At 39.5% G+C, this 19319-nt stretch overlaps 1 protein-coding gene across 1 annotated transcript in view; it reads left to right on the top strand.

The window, feature by feature from the left end:
• The window catches only part of SCAPER (S-phase cyclin A-associated protein in the ER), a 140976-nt gene that overhangs the window by 61881 nt on the left and 59776 nt on the right, over positions 1 to 19319 (top strand). The window contains 2 exon segments of the mRNA XM_009869196.1: positions 2578 to 2643; positions 11329 to 11455. Of these exon segments, the coding sequence (XP_009867498.1) occupies positions 2578 to 2643; positions 11329 to 11455 (193 nt within the window).

The raw sequence follows: 19319 nt of genomic DNA, 5'->3' as shown, positions 1-19319 counted from the left end.
GAGTTGTCAGACCTGCAATTTGTTGTTAGTCTAGAAAGTGACATCTGCAAATCAGGATGATGTGCAGGACATCATTATATCATGAACTGTCAGTGTTAGTCTTTATAGCAGAAAAGTCCCCAGTTGAGGTTAATGCTTAACTGAGTGTTACAACCTATTTTTGCATTTATCTCTAAAAATACTTCTCAGAAGGTAAGAATCATTGTTACATCTTTTCTCTGCCTTATTTCTAAGCAAGAAGGGTTACGAATAAGAGAAAACCACCTGAATGGACATTTAGAGCTACAGTAAAAATGAGACGCTTTATTTCCTCGTAATAGAGCTGATAATGGCCAATTAGTCTTCAGAAACACCGTACTTTTACAATTTATTCCTGTTTCTGGTCGCTTTCCTCTCTGGATGAGCAAATCCACTATCTGGATACCAGTGTTACTCATATTACCTGTTGATTTAGTGCAGTTGTTGGGTCCAATTTTAATTCTTTCTCAAGAGCTGCCTCTGTTGAATTTAGTCAAGGATCTGTCAGACCTAGGAATACAAGCTCAAATAATTATTTGTTATTGGCACTGATAGTTGAAACAGTTATTCAGTACATTTTGAATCTTATGTATCTGACTGCTGGGTGAGTAAGCATATTCATCATCAAAAATTATGATTACAACAGTAATAAAGAGGAATCACTTTGCAGAGATGATACACTGTTGAAAAATGCAGTGAAAGTTTCAAAATCTAGCAGGAGTTGCATGGGCAAGACATGCAATTCGTGTTCATTAAGCTTGGTTTTAGTTTTAAGGGGTGACTGAACTTTTCAGTGGGACTTGACTGTAACTGAGAGTTAAACTGAAGATTTTGCCATGAGTTTTCTAACGTTAACACACAAGACTTACTAATAAAAATGTCCAATAACAAAGCAAAGGTTGTTCCATGGAATTTCAAACAAAAATTGATGAGGGGAAAAAACCAAAATCCATTTGGGAAATTAGTTTCAACTTGCCAGTCTTGTACAGTTATTATAAGTGACACTTGAGTAATAGGCCGAGTAGTGACACGTTCTGCCTGGACATTCCTGCACGTAAGCTAATTACTGGTGAGGTGGGAAGGTTCTCCATGTTTAGAAAATGCAAGAGGATTACCTTAAGTTGTGAGGCTAAAACAATTAAAGCAATAACCTCAGAATTATAATATGAAACACTAAGATAATTCAGATAATGTCTACTGTCTTTCTATCCAGCAATCTGGACAGTGCTATCACCAGATGGCTGGGAATTTCCTTCTGAAAATCACCTCAAAGTCTAGGTGGCATATATAGTAAAAGTACTTAATTTATTGAGGATGGTTTGAAGGTGAAGATTATTTGATGTCGATAATTCACGTAGTTTCACGGGTGGCAGCAGATTAACTACAAACCATGTTTTAGTATGTATTTGCAACTATTCCTCTTCTCTAGAAAAAGATAGTAGATCTAGCAAACCATGTTATACCTCGAGACTTGAAATTATACATTTATTTCAGTTTCTAGGAAGCTGTGGTATTTTCAATTTGAAAAAATAAGTAACTACATCCAGATAAGTTCCTGTTGCTCTCCTGAGTTGCTAGATCTTAAATCACTGTTACACTATCAAAGCAATGAAGGGCAAAGGTGAATGAGGGGACAAATTGTGGTCAATGGGTTATTACATAACTTGAGAGGTTTTGTTAGTCTTATTTATTGTATTTATAACCCTAAGCCCTTGAACTGGTGCTATAGTAAGAACTGATGTATAGCTAAGTAAATTATTTCGAGTTAACATGTGTGTGCTGCTTGCAGAAGAATATTTTGGTACCTGCATGGCAAAAGGAGCTTGATGAGAACTAACCTCCAGCAACAGAGGAGGAGTTACCTGCTAGGAAGTGTGGGCAGCTGAGATACACTTTGCGGTGGATTCAAAGCCCTTCAGTCATTTAGTAACAGATACTGTAGGTGATTATTCATGTTTGACTGACTCGTCTGTACAAAACTCAAAGCTGAAATGCGTTGTTTCTGGATAAGAGGCAAGGAAGAAGGCAAAAGGTTAATAAAGGAATCCCACCTTCATGTTTAATACTAAATTCAGTTGTGATTAATAGCTTTATTAATGATCCACGAGTCAGAGCTAGTGGTGATGTAACAGTATTTGCGTGGAGCATAAGTTTTATAGGTTAAGCAACCAAAGAAAATTTGAGGAGCTTTGGAAAACTTGATCCACTTGGTGAACAGAAAATATAAAGAAACATTTAATAAATATATCTGAGAGAAATAATAGAAATTAAATATTTACTAAATTATTTCTTTGCAGTGCAGCAATGAAACACATTTCCCATTGGAAGCCAACTTAAATACAGTTTGTGTACTGATGTTGTTCTAAAGTAGCGATATTTGTTATAAATTGTTAATGGCCAGTAGTTAAGCAGCAGTATGGATTGTGACAGGGCAGAACGGACAGAAATGCTGTGTCTTACTGTGTAATAGAAAAGCCCAAAGGTTAGAGTCTTCTCTCTGGTATTACATACTGTATGCTTCAGACAATAGTGAATAATAATGGGTATTTTCTCCTCCAGGGCAAAGGAATATGAGAGTTTGATGGAAGCAAAAAGTGCTGTCTCTGATTCCCCGTTTAAAGCCAAGTAAGCATTTATCTCTGTTTATTTTAGTTGTACACTTTTTTCCCCCCTCCGTCTGTAACAGAAGTGCTTCTGCTTCTGAAATTTCCAGTGCAGCAGATGCGGTAAGGTTCCCACTCAATATAGGGCATATTGCCATCTTGAATTACAGATCAGTTTCTCTTCCTTTATAAGGCCAGACCTTATAAATGCTTTTTTTTTTTTTTTGAAGGCACTGTGTATCTTGAACCATGTGAGATGTAATAGTAAAGAGAACATATGCTCATCCTCTTTTTGCTGGAAGCAAGAAGCTTCCAGCTTTGTCCTTCAAGACCGATGGTGAAGAATTTAGCATAGGAGTTCTGGAACTGGAAATCTTATGTTTGGCCTCCATTTGGTCAGAAACAAAGGTTCATATGGTGCAAGCACAGGGATTTTGATGCACAGATGTTTTAATTTGATATTGGGCTTTTTAAAGAATAGACCTTTTTATTGGCCACAGTAAGGCACAGATGAAAACAGTTGGATGGCAAGATTAAGGTGAGACCTGTTACTACTGACAAATTCTTCCTCCTTGGCTTGAAACTGAAAATTACTTAGCTTTTTTATTTGACTGAAACTGGTTGGCAAAAGATGCAAAATATTTGGATTTCTAAAAAGCTTTTGATAAGGCTTATTACCAAAAATTTTAGAAGAAACTGTGTAGCTGTAGTATAAGGGGAAGTCAGTTAAAAAATTGAGAAGTGGAGTGTATGGTCAGTCCTTGCAGAGTAGGGAGGTTACCAGTGAGTACTACAGCCCTGTGATTTTCAACATATTCACAAGTGACTTGGGAAAAGAAAGCAAGCAGTGAGGTGACGTAGTCTGATGATGATATTCAGGATATTCGGGAGAAGAGCTGATAACTGAATAATTTTGAAGAGAGTGAGTGACTTGGCAGTAAAATGGCAGGCAGGTGAAAACCCCTGGATATTAAGCGCCACACAATGGAAGGGGAAGGCAGAAGTCAGCTCCATCTTCACGTGCAAAGTACGGGCTTTGAACTTACAGAAGCAGTAAGTAGTTCCAAGAAAATAGCAGCTCAGTGCTCTCAGCCGTTAAAGGAAATCCTTTGTTAAAATTATTTAGAAAGGAGCAAAACCAGAGAATGTCATTGTGTACAAATGCCTGGATCATCTGTGTCTTCTGAATACTGTGTGCAGCTGTGGTCTTTGAAGGGATAAGCTGGAATTGCTGAAGGTTCAGAGAAGGCAGGAAAGGAGATCAGTAGTAATTTCTGCTGTATCTTCTGTATTAGGGCTTAAGTAAACTAGTACTTCTCATTCTGGAGAAAAATGTGATAAAGGGAAGGAAGTTTCAATGGACGTGTTTTGCAGAGATCTGCAGGGTGGTAAATGGTGTGGAAAATGTGGCTGTTGATTGTTTACTGTCCTTCCTGGTACCAGAACGAGGGAGCACAGAGTGAAGACGGAGCCAGGTTCCAAAGAGCCTGCAGTGTGTTTGGGTGTGTGGAACTGTTAGCAGGTGCCAGCAGTTTACCTGTCTTGCTGCAGTACTAGGAAACTGCATCCAGCCCAAGAGATTCCTAAGCTGAAAATGGGGAAAGAAACAGATTAGTAGAGAGGATTATGCATGCTTGCCCTGTTCTTAATTTTCCTGAGACATCCCTTTGCAGTTCCCTGTTCAGTGGGCAGATGGTATGCCTGCCTTACAGTTTGCTCCTGAAGGCTGTAGCAGGTCAGTCAAGAGGCTGGGTTGTCTCAACAGTTGGATTCAAAAATCTTCATCCTAAAATTATAACAGCTTTCCAGATCGGGGATATTTGTCTTCAGACTGAGGTAATAACCTGTATGTTTTGTAGTTGCTTCCATGACTCATAAATTGCCGATATACTTGAAGGTAGCGTTTTTTAGAAGATGCTGTTGGTTAAGATGTTCACATCCTTGCTGTTAGGGGTCCTGGTTGTATACACAACTAGACTGCAGTAATATCTTTTCCATAGTCTTTTCAGCTGTTTGAATACCTGCTGCTGAATCTCAGTCTGTATTTGAAAATAATGAAAATCCATCACTGAGGTTTGACATAAGTGAGACATCTCCACCAGGTGGCACACCTGCATAAACACACTGGGAAAGAAGGTTCTCTTGTTGGCTTCTTGTCTTAATAATCAGCACTGCAGTTTTCAAGATTAATTTCATGATGGATTAAGACTTATAGATTTGTAGCCTCTATGTTTTGCTTTTTTTGCTACCAGAAAATAATAAAAAACTAAGGTCTAGTTGTGAGAAAGTAGAAATGTGTGCAGGTGCATGACTCTGAAAATATTGATAAGCTGTAGCGCTTCTACTTAGTTTCTTTCTGACTTCTGATTATCAGTGGTGGAATTTGGTCAGTTGTGTCTCAGTTGCAGTGAAACATAAAGTCAGATTTAAAAAATTTTTTCTTTTCACTTTACTTAATGAAATGCTGATGTGCTTTCAGGCAGAATCTTCTGTTCAATCATCCTTATTTTCCTCCTTTATTGCCTGTTAGAGCTGTACCCTTTTGGATGTGAACTAGCGTGATGGCCACTCTGTAGCTCACCTGCATCACGTCTTCTGAGAGGTTTCTTACACAGTCTTCATGTAGAAACCTAGTGATCTAGCACATGCTTACATGTACGTTTTTAAAACATAGTTTCAGATATCGTAGTTACTCTTTTTCCAAAATTACACAACTTTTCCCCTACCATGAGGGCTCAAATGCTTGTGAACTTCTTTAAAATCAGTAGGGTGACAATGGGAGCTCAAGTCCTGAACTGACTTTTTAAGAAAAAAGAGAGGACTGTTTGTGACCAGAAGTCCAGTTTATTTCTCTTAAAATTTGTCTACTGTACACAATACATATGGAAGAAGGGTAGGAAAGGGTAATTTTTATCCCCTTCTGTGAGGGAAAGAATGAGAGGGGAAAAAAAGCTTCATGAGGCAAGAGTTTTAGCCCAGACCATATCTGTTTACATGGAGAAAGATATCCTTAATACAGGAAACATTAGCAGGAAAACAGCTTTTTAACAGAACGGCACGAAATTCCACTTAGCCAGGAACAGGAGGAAGAAGCATCAGCTGAAAGAAGCAAACAGGAGATCGTCACTGAAGCATTATTACATTCAGAAGCTATGAAAATAGTTCGACTGTTGCCTTTTTAGCCAGAACACGGTGTACTGTACTGTGAGCTACTATTAACTGCTACTGTACCTGCCTGAGGGAGAGCAAACTCCTGCCAGTACTAGGAGTCTTGACAGTTCTCAGGAGATCTGTAAAGTTATTGAGAAAAGTCGTATCGCAGAGCAAAGAGGGTAAAAACTGGGAGTGGTAAATGTGTCATTCTCTGTGTCAAAATAAATGCCAGTACTCTTTGTTTATTCCCAAAGGAAAGTTTGAGATACTCAAATTGGAGTAGGAATTGGATCAATGCACACAAAATACTTTTTAACTTAGTGGGCTATAGAACTTAAAAAATGGAAAAGATTTCTTTTTATATATTCCATTTAAAATGTGACACAATTGGTAAGTTTATTTGCTTAACAGAAGCAAATGCATTTTAGAATGAAATCGTTAAACTTTCTTTTATGCTTCCTTGTTTATGCCACATTTCTTTACTCACTCCTCTCCCCCCAAATTGATTGTGTCTTCTCAAACAACTAAAACCATTTATGGAATGCAATTTCTTATCTGATGTTAGTTATTCGTCACGTCGTCAGTTGTTACAGAAGGAAGACAGAATCCAGAATTAGTCTTTGGCAGGTAAAAAGGTTTTTTAGATCACTTTTAAGATTAAGCCACCTTAATACTATGAGATCACTGGTTTCCTGCTGCAGCTGATAGATTGTTTCAGTAGTTCAGTAGTTTAGATTTTGCAGGCTTATAAACCCCTTTGCACTGTAGAAGCACTGATCCAAGTGCTTTCTAAGCTTTACATGGGTAATACACCAATATCAATAAGTAGACAGGGTTTATCCTGCTTTGATGAACGCGGGTTGTACACCTTTTTCAGTTTCAGATTACTGAATCCAGTTCCTGAGTGGGGTTATAAACAGCTCTAAGTAGTTCTTCTTAGAAACAAGAATTTTAGAAGATATCTGGAACAGATTTTTTTTTCTTTTTTAGTATCTATTAAAAATATTGTGTCTCTTCTTGGGGCAATAATTCCAAATACTGCCTTTTTTTAGTAGGTCTTTTGCTCTCTGAACTATTCCATGTGGTGAGAGGGGACTTTGAGGGAAATGGGCTTCGAGCATTCTCACCTGAGAGCAGGCGGTCTCTCGCTCCTGGCCTCTCCCCACTGTGACCAGTAAGCAGTGCATGTGAACTGGTGAGTCACTGGTGGCACTTAGGTGATTATATAAATGCCAGTGGACTCTTGATAGATTTGCAGCGTTAGTTTCAGTTCTCTGGGAACTGAATGTAATTATTTAGTGTCCAGTCTGTTAAGTGAGCCTGGCAAAAGGTGTGTTGGTGACGGCTCTTTCTGCATGCAACATTTTCAGGTGTCTGTCAGAGCACATTTTTTAAAGGGAAGGAAAGTGTTTTCATAAAGTTAGAGTGTTATTTACATCTATTTAATGTCTGCTAATCCAAAGGCCATATATTTCAGCGTGAAAGCAGTCTGCGGGTAGCAAAGTGTAATTGTCATCCTTAATACAATCAGGGAAACTAAGGTCATGAAAGATTGCCGTGTGTCTGAAGGGAGTTAGCAGGATTGCAGGGAGAAAAATTAACCCTCTAGTCTAATACTTCAGCCAATGTCTCGTTGTCCAAAAAGGAACTGGGTTTTTTTTCCACGTATTTTATTTTACGTTCCCTTTTTTTTAAACTGCGTAAAGGGACACTTCAAATAATACGGAAATGGGAACCACTGTTATCCTGAAAAACGACTGCAGCACAAAAAGAGGAGAGTTATTTCCTGTGAGAGTCTACTGGAGAAAAGATGGAGATGTAGTGTGAATTTTGTCCTTGCAGATGCTCACAGCTGAATGTCTTTAACAATACAGCTCATTCTTGTTTTCATTACTGTATATCAGTGCATTCACAAGGCAAACATACCTTATAATTTTTCTTGGTGTAGTAGGTTAGAGTCCATTTAGGCCAGTTATAACATTTTGTACCAAAATACTGATTAACGGGGGAAAAAAAAATCAGATCATCTCTGAAGCTGGAACTGTTTGTGCAAAATTCATTTTCCAAACAGCTGTGCTGAACTATAGAAGAACTGAAGTATAAATAAAATAAAAATCAAGTAAACTTTAAAAAAAGATAAATACCTGCTTTGTGGCTGAGTGGATGGTAGATTTCACCTTCAGAAAATTGCTAGACTATTATTATAGGAATTAAAATAAATTCAAAAAATCATCTGTATGGGACTTTTTTGTCATTTTTTCAGATAGCTTCAATTTCAAAAACTAAAGGTGTGTGAAGCTGCAGATTTAGATCTTTACCATGCAGGAGCGTTTGGGACTCTGTCAAGAAGTAGAAATGTGCTTTCCATTGCATACCTAGAGCGACCGGAGTGTGCCACGTGGGCCACTGTCTACAATACGGGGTCAAACTGCAGGCAGTACAGAATAGTACAGAATAGCGGGGGGCTGTCCATCGCTTTAAGAGGATCCAGCATAGCCCCATTTCGGGCTGGGCAGGAACTGCCGGAGACTCCCTCAGTTCTCTCCAGGCACAGGCTGCACCGGGAAGAATTGGGGCTGTGTGTTGGGCTGGCATCTGGCCGCCCTCAGCAGGAGCGTGCGGGAGGAGTAACCGCTCCTTCCGTTCAGGAACTCCCGGAATCCGGTCCTCTGCCCAGTCATGCTAATCCTTCCTTCCATACACTCAGGGTACAGCCAAGAAGTCATAGATTTAAAAGTGGAAGTGCTGAAATACATTGATATTGCTATTTCAGGGCTTTTTTCTAAAGATGAAATGTGGCCTGTAAATATTAAAAGATCTTTTTCATTTAGCCTATAAAATACATTAAACCTGCCAAAAATATTTAGCTCATTCTAAAATGAAACCTTTAGTTCATACAATACTCTTAATTTTGTTTATATATTTGCTGTATAAACTTTTAACATGAGTATCCCTCATTTTTCCATTTGCAGTGCAAAAGGATCAGATAATGAGTTTGTATTTGCTGAATGTGCTGTTCATTGAAGTTTATGTTTTGGTAACGTTCCAAGACCAAACAGTGCCTTGTGTCCTTTCTGATATTCTGCATTCTGAATTACCTGTTTGTGGGCAATACTAAAGCCATAATTAGTGACATGTAGGTAACTTTGACTTTCCCTTTTATTTAGCCCAGTACATTTTCACTCATTTATCATTCCCTGTAAGTAATCATTGAGGGAATGCAAATTGAGGAGCAGAAGGAAGAGTAAATAATTGTCTTGAAATGCTTGGATTTGGACTCAACGGTATTTCCATGCAGTCACTGGATCAGGTGTCGGTACTGTGCTCTGGTAATCTGCAGTGCCTACAGAGCGTCCAAGGCGTTCAACATGAACAGAGTTGTCTCTTTCTGAACCCATTCATAGCAATAATGGATTCTTTATCCAAGCACAAAGCATCCTGCGTAGATTTCTAGTCCTTTGAAACAGTCCTAAAATTATTCTTACTTCCCTGACACTGCCAAGTAGTCAGAATAAGGAATATTAAATTAAAATGACTTCTGCAAGGTTCACGCAGTGGGAGGAGGGAGTTTTTATTTCCCCTCACTTCCCCCTGTGATCACATAGCATACGTTACCTTTTTTTGGCAGACGACCAACATAGAGTAGGATATGAGGATGTGAGCGGTAACTCTTGAATGTGGTAGAACTGAAAATTTATTCATGTTCCTTACTGTATGATGCTGAACACACGCTTAGAAAGATTGAATTTTGTAAGAGTGTCCAGAAAGACTTTAGAAGAAATGGAAAGCTGGAAGCGTTTCCTGAGAGTTAACGTGTTGTAGAACTTTTCTGAGGACAGAAACATAACACAACATTTAACTTGTGTGGTATCTTTAGAAACTGAAGAGAAAGAAAGGGAGTTTGTCAACAGAAGTAACAATGTAATATGATTATTTTCTATTTGAGTCCTTATGAGTAGTGTTTTGATAAACCTTAACACATTTTGTATGCTGATGCCTGGCGCAGATTAGCAGAGTCTCTTTCTTTGGCCTCGATGGTTAATCCTTGTTGAATTCCATTCCTCTGATGTTAAATGAAGCAAATGGAAACTCGTCTTGCTGTATTCTTTCAGATGAAGTTACAATATAGTATGGTGGGTTTTTTCAGTGCTTTATATATGCTTTAATAATGGAATTTGGGTAGATATTTCAAAGAAAGTCTTTGTTTGCTTAATACACTAGGATACTGCCAAGGCAATAGCCCTTCTAAATTACCTTCTGTGAGAATACCCCAAGTACTCTGCTTCTGGATAAACTTTCTGGGCTGCAGCAATTCAAGCTGCAGTCCACTTGTGCTCAGCAGAGTGAGTGGTCATCTGATTTAGTGTCCAAGTCTTGCAGTTATTTGTGTTTTGACTTTCCATTTCTATTCCTGTTTTAGCTAGTTAGACAGAGGTTTCCTCCAGCCTCATTTTCCACAGAGGAAATAACAGTGCAGAAAATTTCATCAGGACGTAATCTCCCGTTATTTTTCTTGTCATAGAAAAATCCTGGCTGACTATTAGCAGATTCAGCTGACCAGATCATAAGAAGTCCAAGGTTTAAAATTCTGCAAATATTTTCATTGTACTTTTAAAACATAAGTGTATTTTTAGAGTCTCTTGAAATCTTTTAACAAAACTCTTAATTTTTTGAGGAAAGGCTACAGAGTATCTGTTTCATATTGATTGAGTGGAAACTCTCTATTCTTGCCCTAAATTAATATTCTCTTGGGGTTTTAAAACTTTTTTTTCAGGTTTTTGATACATATGCCTATTATGGTACATTCTCCAGCCTTGGAGACTAGTGAATGTAATCTTCTCTTTGCCATTACTCTGCAGTCGCTTTGTGAATGCTTTCTGGCCCTCTTAAACTCCCTACCGGGAGAGCGTAGGTGAATAGCCCAGCTGTAGACGTGTAAAATTGAAATTAATCCTAACTCATGTGTGTTTGCATCTCTCTCCGTTCTGCATTTTGGTTTCATTACTGACCCTCATTAAAAAATGCCCTTTCTGAGGTAGTCTGCAAAGTCACTACTTTTTCACTTATTCAAATGACCGTAAAGAGCCATTTCTTTTATGATGCCTCTAAGAAATTAGCCAAGTAGTCTCCTGTTCTGTTTCCCTTACTCGTCTCAAGAGTGAACTGCTCAGCTAAGGGAGCTGAAAGGATTAAATGGTAGAAGAAAAGTAGGATGAAAACATGTTGAAAATGAGGATGTCAAAAACTAGAAGGATAAACTGTGGAGGGACAATAGGGAAATTAACTCTATTGAGCAACAACAGAAAAAAACCACAGCCAATAAAGAAGCACCATTGTTGCTGTACGTTTCACACTATTTCTATGCCATTTCCCTGAAAAAGTAGATAGTGAAATGTCGTGGCGTTCAGTATAGACAGTAGTAATGCTTTTACAGAGATTTTCCTTATTGCTTTGTTGAGATTCAGTTAGCAGAGTTTCTTTACAGAGATGAAAGTTTACACGATCAGGAAGGTTTTTGCTTGAACTACTCTTTGTTTTGTGTTTTATGTTGAAGGTTGCAGCGATTAGCGAAAGATCTTCTAAAGCACCTCCAAATGCAGGATGGCTCTTCGCTGGGGAACAACAAGGTTTCTGGTCTGGACAGGACTTTAGGAGAGATCTCTCGTATTCTGGAGAAAGAGGTATTGTGAGTGTTACTATACAACTTATGATTAACCTGTGTACCGTGTTGCCCTCACATGTCATCAGTTTGGATTTGGGAATGTTTTAAACGTGTTGATAAATGCACGACCTCTGTAAAACAAGCAGTGCCTGCTGTTGCACTTTTCTGTGGTGGTTGTAGCAGTGGATGCTTTTATGTAGACATCAGGTTTTATGTGGTAAGTTTTGTAGAAGTGCTGAAAACACACTTGACTGATCATTGGGATAGTGACAAGCTGTGCTTCTGCTGTATTTTCATTAGGATTGTTTTTAACAATCCACATATCCACAAACAGCTTTTGCAGTAAGAGGCCAAAACAACTAGCAGAGAACAGAGGAAGGACTTGGAGCCAGCTTCACTGGGACAGCCACCAGGTTGTGGGGTTACAACTGAGTTTTGAAGGAGCACAAATGTGTTGAGTTTTCCCAGACTACAGCAAAGGTGGCAGGTCTTTGGTGGAGGATGAAGGCATGATGTGCAGATGTAAGGGATATTTCTGTGTTGTGAATTTTTTTGAGGTGCTGTGTTTGTGGAGCATGTTTTGGTTTATGGTAAACATGGGATTTCTCTTTTTATTTATATCATAGCATTTGCATTACTTTTTTACTGCGTCATGATGGTCAGTCTGCTGCAGCAGTCTTGTATGTCTTGCAGTGCGTTTCTGTGCTCCATTAAGACCATAGTATTTGAGTTTTCTACTGGAACATCATGTTCTCTTCTCTCGCTAACCATTGCAAAATAATTCTTCTTTGGTATCCATAATCAGGAAATGAAAATTAGGTCTCAGAGAAACCAAATTAATGAAATCTGAGGAGCGTGTTCCATCGCTGTGGTTCAGACTTGGTGTCTGTGAGGATGAGAGCTCTGCTTGATGCCTTTCACAGCTTGGTCAGTGTGGAATACAGTTGCTAACAGCATATGCTTTTAAATACTGAACAGTGCCTGGGATGCACAGGCTTCTGACGTGTAGTCTCTTGGTTACTTGGAGCTGCTGGTCAAATTTAGCAGTGTTTTTGAAAGAGTTGTGACATTTTCAGATTTTGCAGTGTTTGTGTTAATTATTGAAAAATTCATTTGTTATTTATTACAAAATACAGAAATCGTGTTGTTGCAAGAAGACTGTAAAAAGATGTGTCTGTCTTGAAAGTTATCTAAATAATTAGTGGAAGCTGTTTTGGGAAAGTGATGCTGTATCCAGCCTCTCATCAGCAGACGTTTTCTGAGATTTTTTTAAATGAGACATGAATTGCAACTAAATTTTAACCATTAATTGTTCACAACATTTTACTGCCTGTTGAGTCTGCAGTGGGGAATTAAAAGATAAATTTGATAGTATTAATAGACAAGTCTGCAGTGGGGAATTAAAATATAAATTTGGTAGTATTAATAGGCATGCATTATTTTGTTGTTGATTTGGATTTTTACCCCCAAAACATTACTCTGCTGCTGGAGAAGTAGTATTATATCCAAGTGTCCTAATCAATAAGGTCAGGAAAGATTGATTTCAATAGCTGTCACTGTGTTTACGGCGCAGACCATACATAGTCATTTATAGAAGTGGATAGTAATTCTCTTGTTAACTTTGCGAGTCAAGAAATCAGCAGACACATCTTACATGTCAGTGGGCGGTGAAAAGAGTCTTGATGGTGTCAGTCATCGACTGAGAGGAGGAGACTGACACTGTTAATTGAATTTCCCTGGAGAGCATAAAAATATACCGTAATGTGGGGGGAGGAATGAGGGAGTGGGAACCACACAAGCTGTCAGTGTGTGTGAGCTGATAACATTGATTTACCCTTGCTAATGGCCTGGGTTGAATAAAGAATTGCCCTGAGGGAGGACAGAGTTCACCACAATAGATCCTTGCCACTTACTAGAAATTCTTCGGGCTCAGAAGTCGCCACACAAAATTATTATAAAATAAAATTGATCCAAAGCCTCTCTTTTCTGTCATACTGTGAAACACTGGGTTTTGCTTTTGTTAATAGTTTACACTGACTGAAAAAGGTTTTTATACAGTCTCTCTAGGGAAATAAAGATGTTTTACAAACCATGAAATAAGACGCTGAGCTGCTGTTGGTAACAGCACATAAGGAAAATATATACCATTAAATTTCTCAGAAGAGGGAAGGGTTATTCAGCTCGTTAGAAATTCCACGGCTGTGCTAAAGCAGCATTAAAGAATAGGGATGTATTATTTATGCAAACCTGAATCACAAAAAAAGTCACAAAGGATTGGCAGACCTGTCTGTCTGGGCTTTGCCTTCAGGTAGAGTTGAATTGACTAACAATTCCTTTTTGGACTTAGTCTTCATCTGCTCCGTTTCATGGTACAGAATAAGGCTTCTTCTCACTTCTGAACTTCTTTCATGATGGGAGAACATCCTAGGATAGGGCATAGCTATTGTGGTTTGACTGGCTTTTGGTGACATGCCTTTCCGATAGGCTGGGCATAGGCAGATTCGTCACTTGGGCCGACTGATTTCACCAGCGTAGCAAGAAGGGTTTAATGTAGACTGAACAGTTTTATATTGCCATGTCCTCTAGATCTTTGGATTCAAGAAATCCATCTCTCAGGCAAAGATACATCTTAACTACTGTATTTTTTGAAGTCCTCTCTGTTTGTCGTCGCACCATACCTGCTCCTCATTAACACTGAATTCATAGTCTGCTGCCAGTTGCCCATGCAACCCACCAAAATCTGCAACTTTCACTTTGAATCCAATGCATGAGTGCTAATAAAGGTAAGAGGAGTTGCTTTGCTTTGCTTCAAGTGATTGTTAGATCTCCAGATGCTTCTTGGTTTGTCTACACTACCTTACTTGGATGAAATCCTACAACCACAAGCGTTGCACCCTGTGCCAGAAGAGTATTTGCAAGTGAGCAAGCTGAAGCACAGGCTCTGAGGATCGGATGTGGAGTATGGCCATTAATTACATACAACATGTGATTCACGTGTATTTTAATTAAATAAACGTAAAAGGTACTTTAAAGTCAAAAACCACAATTATTCCAGTTTTAAATAGATTTGTAGCTCTTTGCTTCAGATAGTAACGTGGAGCAGGAGGCCCAAATCCAGATGTTGGTGTATGCGCCTGGTGTGCTGTCCCCACGGTGTATCTTCAACGTGTGCTGCTTAGGGCGCTGGTTCGGGTGTGCTCTTGGGGACTGGAAGGCAGTTCCTTGTGTTTTACACATACTCTCTTGTCCTTCCTGGCAGAAATCTTGGAAGGATTTTGTATCCACTTTCACCTCTACTTTTGTTAAAAGTGTTTTAGAAAACCCAAATACATACACACACAGACAGAAGAGCAAAATGCACACAAATGTTACCAGAAAACTCTGGCCTGATGTTGATAACACTCGGTTTAAGATCTCCCAAGAAAGGGCCTTTGATGCTAGAAGAAAAACTCGTGTGCCCTCTTTAAGAAGACAGAGCTGATGTTTGAAACTGCAGGACTAAAGCAGTTTTTCTGCCACAGTTCTTTTGCTTTCATACATGTTTACTCTTTGATGGACTCGTGTTACCTGTCCGTTACCCAGGGCAGCAGCGTGTTTCAGATGTACAAGGAATCCTGGATTAACCACTCGAGTTTGACGTGAGCACTCAGAAATATCCTCTAATAGGGAACACTTTCAGAAACCAGTATATTTAAAGCTGTATACCCTGGTAGTGTGACTAGGTACAGTTTGAAGTTACTTATGTTTGTATAATTTTTTTCTCTCAGTGCCTAGAGGTGAAATTTACTGTTTAAACAACAAAACCATTTTTGCGTGCATGGACATGAGAGGTTACACTGCCTGAAGTCCCTAGATGTCTAAGGGTATGAACCTGAGCTGGGTCAGAGGTTGCTGCCTCTCAGATGATCACCCTTAGACTTGCTGACAGACCATCACTTCCCTCAAGTTAATCCTAAGTTTGTTTTTAGAGTTTTTTCGGAGGGTCCAGGTTATTCTGAGGCACACGGCAGGGTGCTGCCTTCAGTAAGGACGGCGACACGCACCCAAGGGCAGGAGCCTTTTCACCTGGCTCAGCTGCAGCTGAAACACTGCAGCTTTAACTTTAGTTAAATTTGCACAATACTTACATGTGGCATCAGAGAAGCCCTTAGTGTGTCTCCTGTTCTTCTGACTGAGAGTACGAAACAAATTCAATATGATTGTGAGGAACCCTCATGATTTTTGGACTTCAAGTGCAGCAATTAATCTGCTTAAGTGGAATTATTTTAATATGGTGTTTCTCATCTGACCACTAGTTTGAAAAAGCTTTTCGTCACAACACAAGTGATAAGACTGAAGCGATTTGTCGGCTGATCTTATGGAGACACTACTGAAGACAGGGCTCCAGAGGAAGGAAGGATAGAGGTTTTGTAAATGGTCCAGCCCCAGCAAACATTAGAGCTGAAGCTCACGTGTCCATCACAGGGCACAACATCCTAAACCCCAAGATTTCACTGGTTCTGATGTTCGTAAACCTTCCTGTGATTTCATAGAGTTTTGAGGATAGCTGTGTCCGTGATCTCCTTCAGGCTCTCTAGGTGCTGTAAAAATCTCAGTAAATAATAGTGAGTGCAAATTAAGTTGTTAAAATGTGGAAGTAAAATGGAACCAGAAGAGTAGAAGAGGAGGTTTTTGATAAATTGGGTAATGGCACTTAGAGTTGCTTACCACCTCTCTTTGTACGAAGTAGCTGCTTTTCAGGAAGCTGAGTTTCAAGATACTTATTTTTATTACTAATTCAGAATAGTATTACTACTGGAAATAGATTTCAGGGGGAAGAAAATACACTTCCATAGAAAAGGTATAATTTTGTAACTGAAAAATGTGTGAATCTGAGCTCAGAACTGACTGCAGCATTTTAATACGTTTTTATTAAAAAGGATCTCAGTGCTTATGACCTCTAAAATGTGCTGTCTCAGTGACCATTAGTGGTTTGCTTTGTGTCGGGCAAATGTTCCTGGGTTTGTGATTTTTAGATAGATTTTTCAGCCTCCTGCTTCAGCAGTCGTGATGTCAGTTATTTACATTTCAGCAAAATGTTTGTCGTAGCTTTCAAATACATGGGGACCGTAGACAGACAGTGTTTATCCCATTGTAAAGACTGTCAGAAATGGCTGGCTTTAACAACACAGTCAGGCTCAGTATTTATGTTTTATTCTCGAAGCTGTCAGGCCCATTGGGTACGGTGACCATAGCCAGTGTGAAGATTAATGGGGCAGGTTTTGGAAGGCATGCTGAGTTGCCTGGCCAACTACTCCTGATTTCCTCCTCGTCCTCAATAATCCGAACTCTGAATCATCAGAAACTCAAACAATAAAATTAAAAACTGTTGAAAAACCAGTGTATGGAACAAAAGTAATGTTAAATCAAACAGCGCGCGTAAACTTTTGTTCTGTTCGTGATAAATTTCTTTAAAACTCGCTTCGGAGATTTAAAATTGCTGGATGTGTGTGGATGTGTATATAAATATATGTTTGACAGTATATACAGACAAAATAGATTTTAGAAACAAATACTCTGTGCTATAAACATTCAATATTGTTACTTTTTTAAGTATATGTAGGAATATGGTGGAAATTGTTATTCCCAAACTCTTACACGTTTAATTTTGGTGCTGTGAAAGTTTGGGAAGCTGGCTTGAGCAAAGAGAGTATAATGGCTGGGTTTTATTTTGCAGGGGACTAGAATTCTGGACCGGCTGAAAGGCGATAATGTAGCTTTAGGCTTTTCTTAACTTGCTGTTGATTATATTTGAACTGGACGGGGCATTATTGCTGCACATAATGGTTGCATTAGCCAAGATACTGTAATTTGATATCAGACTTTTGAAGGAAGTTGGAATTCATAAGCAAAGCAAGAGTGACATAAATAGGCAGTGTATTTTATGCTGGATCATGGCACTGGAAAAATCAGCCTAGCTTTAAAACACACAGGCTGTAGCTTGAGGTTTGTGGCTTTTATTTCATAATTGAAGAAAACCGTCAAGTGTGAATGAGAAGCAGCAGATTTTAAAGCTAAATTTTGGCTAAAACCAGCTGACCCAATTTTAACTTGGTTCTGTTAATCATCTGAACTTCTTAGAGGCAAAGATGATCAGTATCTCTGAAGAAAGCAGGAGTGTTAGCAGGTGGAGCAATGATTCACTAATCCCTTCAAAATTAATAATTCTTGTCTTTAGAGCATTGAAGGGTCAGCTGGGGAGAAGAGGGTGGTGGCACCAGTCTGTGGTCCTAAGAAAAACTGATTTTTGCCATCATGTTTTTTTCACGCAAAATTACTTTGGTTGTCCTTTACGTAGGAAAAGGAAGGGATGGGGAGAGGAAGAGAAGAGATGAGCGTGGGAGTTATGAGTAGGTTCCTCATTTCGGCAAGCTGCGGTCACGAGGCAGGTGCTGAGGGTATCCACATCTCGAGAAGACAGCCTGCCTCAAGTCTGGTACGTGGATTCCTTGAGGGGTGCGGGAATCACAGGAGGTGTCAGCTTGTCTGTTACCTTCTTACTAAATCAGGAAAAACATCATAGGGCCTTATATATGAAAAAGGGTGAAAGTTACTGTTTCAGTGAATTTACTTAAGTCACAGACTAGTAGCTTAAGCCAGATTGTAGCCATGCTGTCTGTATTTATTCCATATGTACGTGCAGACACCTACAGGCACGTTAGCTGCATATTGTTTAAGACACTCGACCAATTCTTGTATATAGCCGCGCAAGTGATCCATTTCTCCATCTGACTGAAACTTTAAAAAGTTATTTAACATTTATGTTTCAGCATTATCATAGCAATGAAAAGCCTGGTCAAGGTGCCAAGTTTTTCTAGGCACGTTTGTGATGGAGAGGTGTTTCCTATTTTCCTTGGCAGGCTGGTTTCTGTGAGGCAGCCCATTCCCGTTTCCTTGTTTACCGAATTTCTCCCATTTCTCCACTAGAGGACACTACCGGCAGAAACAGCAACATCAAGTAACAGATCAGTTCAGATTTTCCTTTTGAAGGAAAGGTGCTTACTTAAGATTTTAATTTGTTTAATGTTGATACAGCTTCTAATGCCAAAGGTATTGCCTGCTAAATTAATTTGCATCTTAATTCTTAGTGTTCCGTGTTTAGTTATGACCATGTTCAAAACAGACTTTAAAATACTGTTGATTTTTATATTGGACAAACAGGCCCCAGTTCAGTTCAGTTTGAGTACTCCTGCTGGAGCATGCCTTCAGCTTTCTGTCATCAGGTTCAGCCGGGGTGGTGGCACTTCGTGTGCCAGCATGCTTACAAACTGCCCAGCTGGTTTTCCTACGGAGCTTCTTGGAGCAGCATGTCTCCTGGTTTTGGTGCTTTAGGATATTTACAGAGAAAATCAATGTATTCCCTGTCAAGCCATAAATGTACGTTCATATAGCGTATAGGAAGGAATGCACAGGATTCATTCAAAAGAAAGAGAAAGGAGCCACATGCCCACAGTTAAATGCTCATGTTCATGAGCGACTGTTGTTTGCGCTCTGTACCTGTTACACTACTCTGTAGCGCAGAGGGGGTGGCCAGTCCCCTGCGCTGGAGCAGCAGTGTCCCGGCACTGGGAGCTGGCCTGACCCCAGCAGCAGCTGCCAGTGGAAATTCGGGGCTGAGGATGAAAACAAGCCTGCAGAGGCCTCCGAGCCCCACATCAGTCCTGTGCCCTTTCCATCTCCACCCTTGCAGCAGTGCAGCGGGACCCTGCGGAGTCATAGGCACTGTCACGTTGTAACCTGCTGCTGTTCTTTTATATATGTGAGATGTGTCTTTTAGCTCTTAGCCACGTGAAGATTTTGGTGCGTAATGTGCTGATTTACATACAATGTACATACAGTGAATT

This window comes from Apaloderma vittatum, unplaced genomic scaffold, assembly GCF_000703405.1.
Source record: "Apaloderma vittatum isolate BGI_N311 unplaced genomic scaffold, ASM70340v1 scaffold285, whole genome shotgun sequence".
In the NCBI taxonomy this organism is placed as follows: domain Eukaryota; kingdom Metazoa; phylum Chordata; class Aves; order Trogoniformes; family Trogonidae; genus Apaloderma; species Apaloderma vittatum.
The sequence above is the reverse complement of the archived record's forward strand: the minus strand, read 5'-3'. Positions and strand labels throughout refer to the sequence as shown.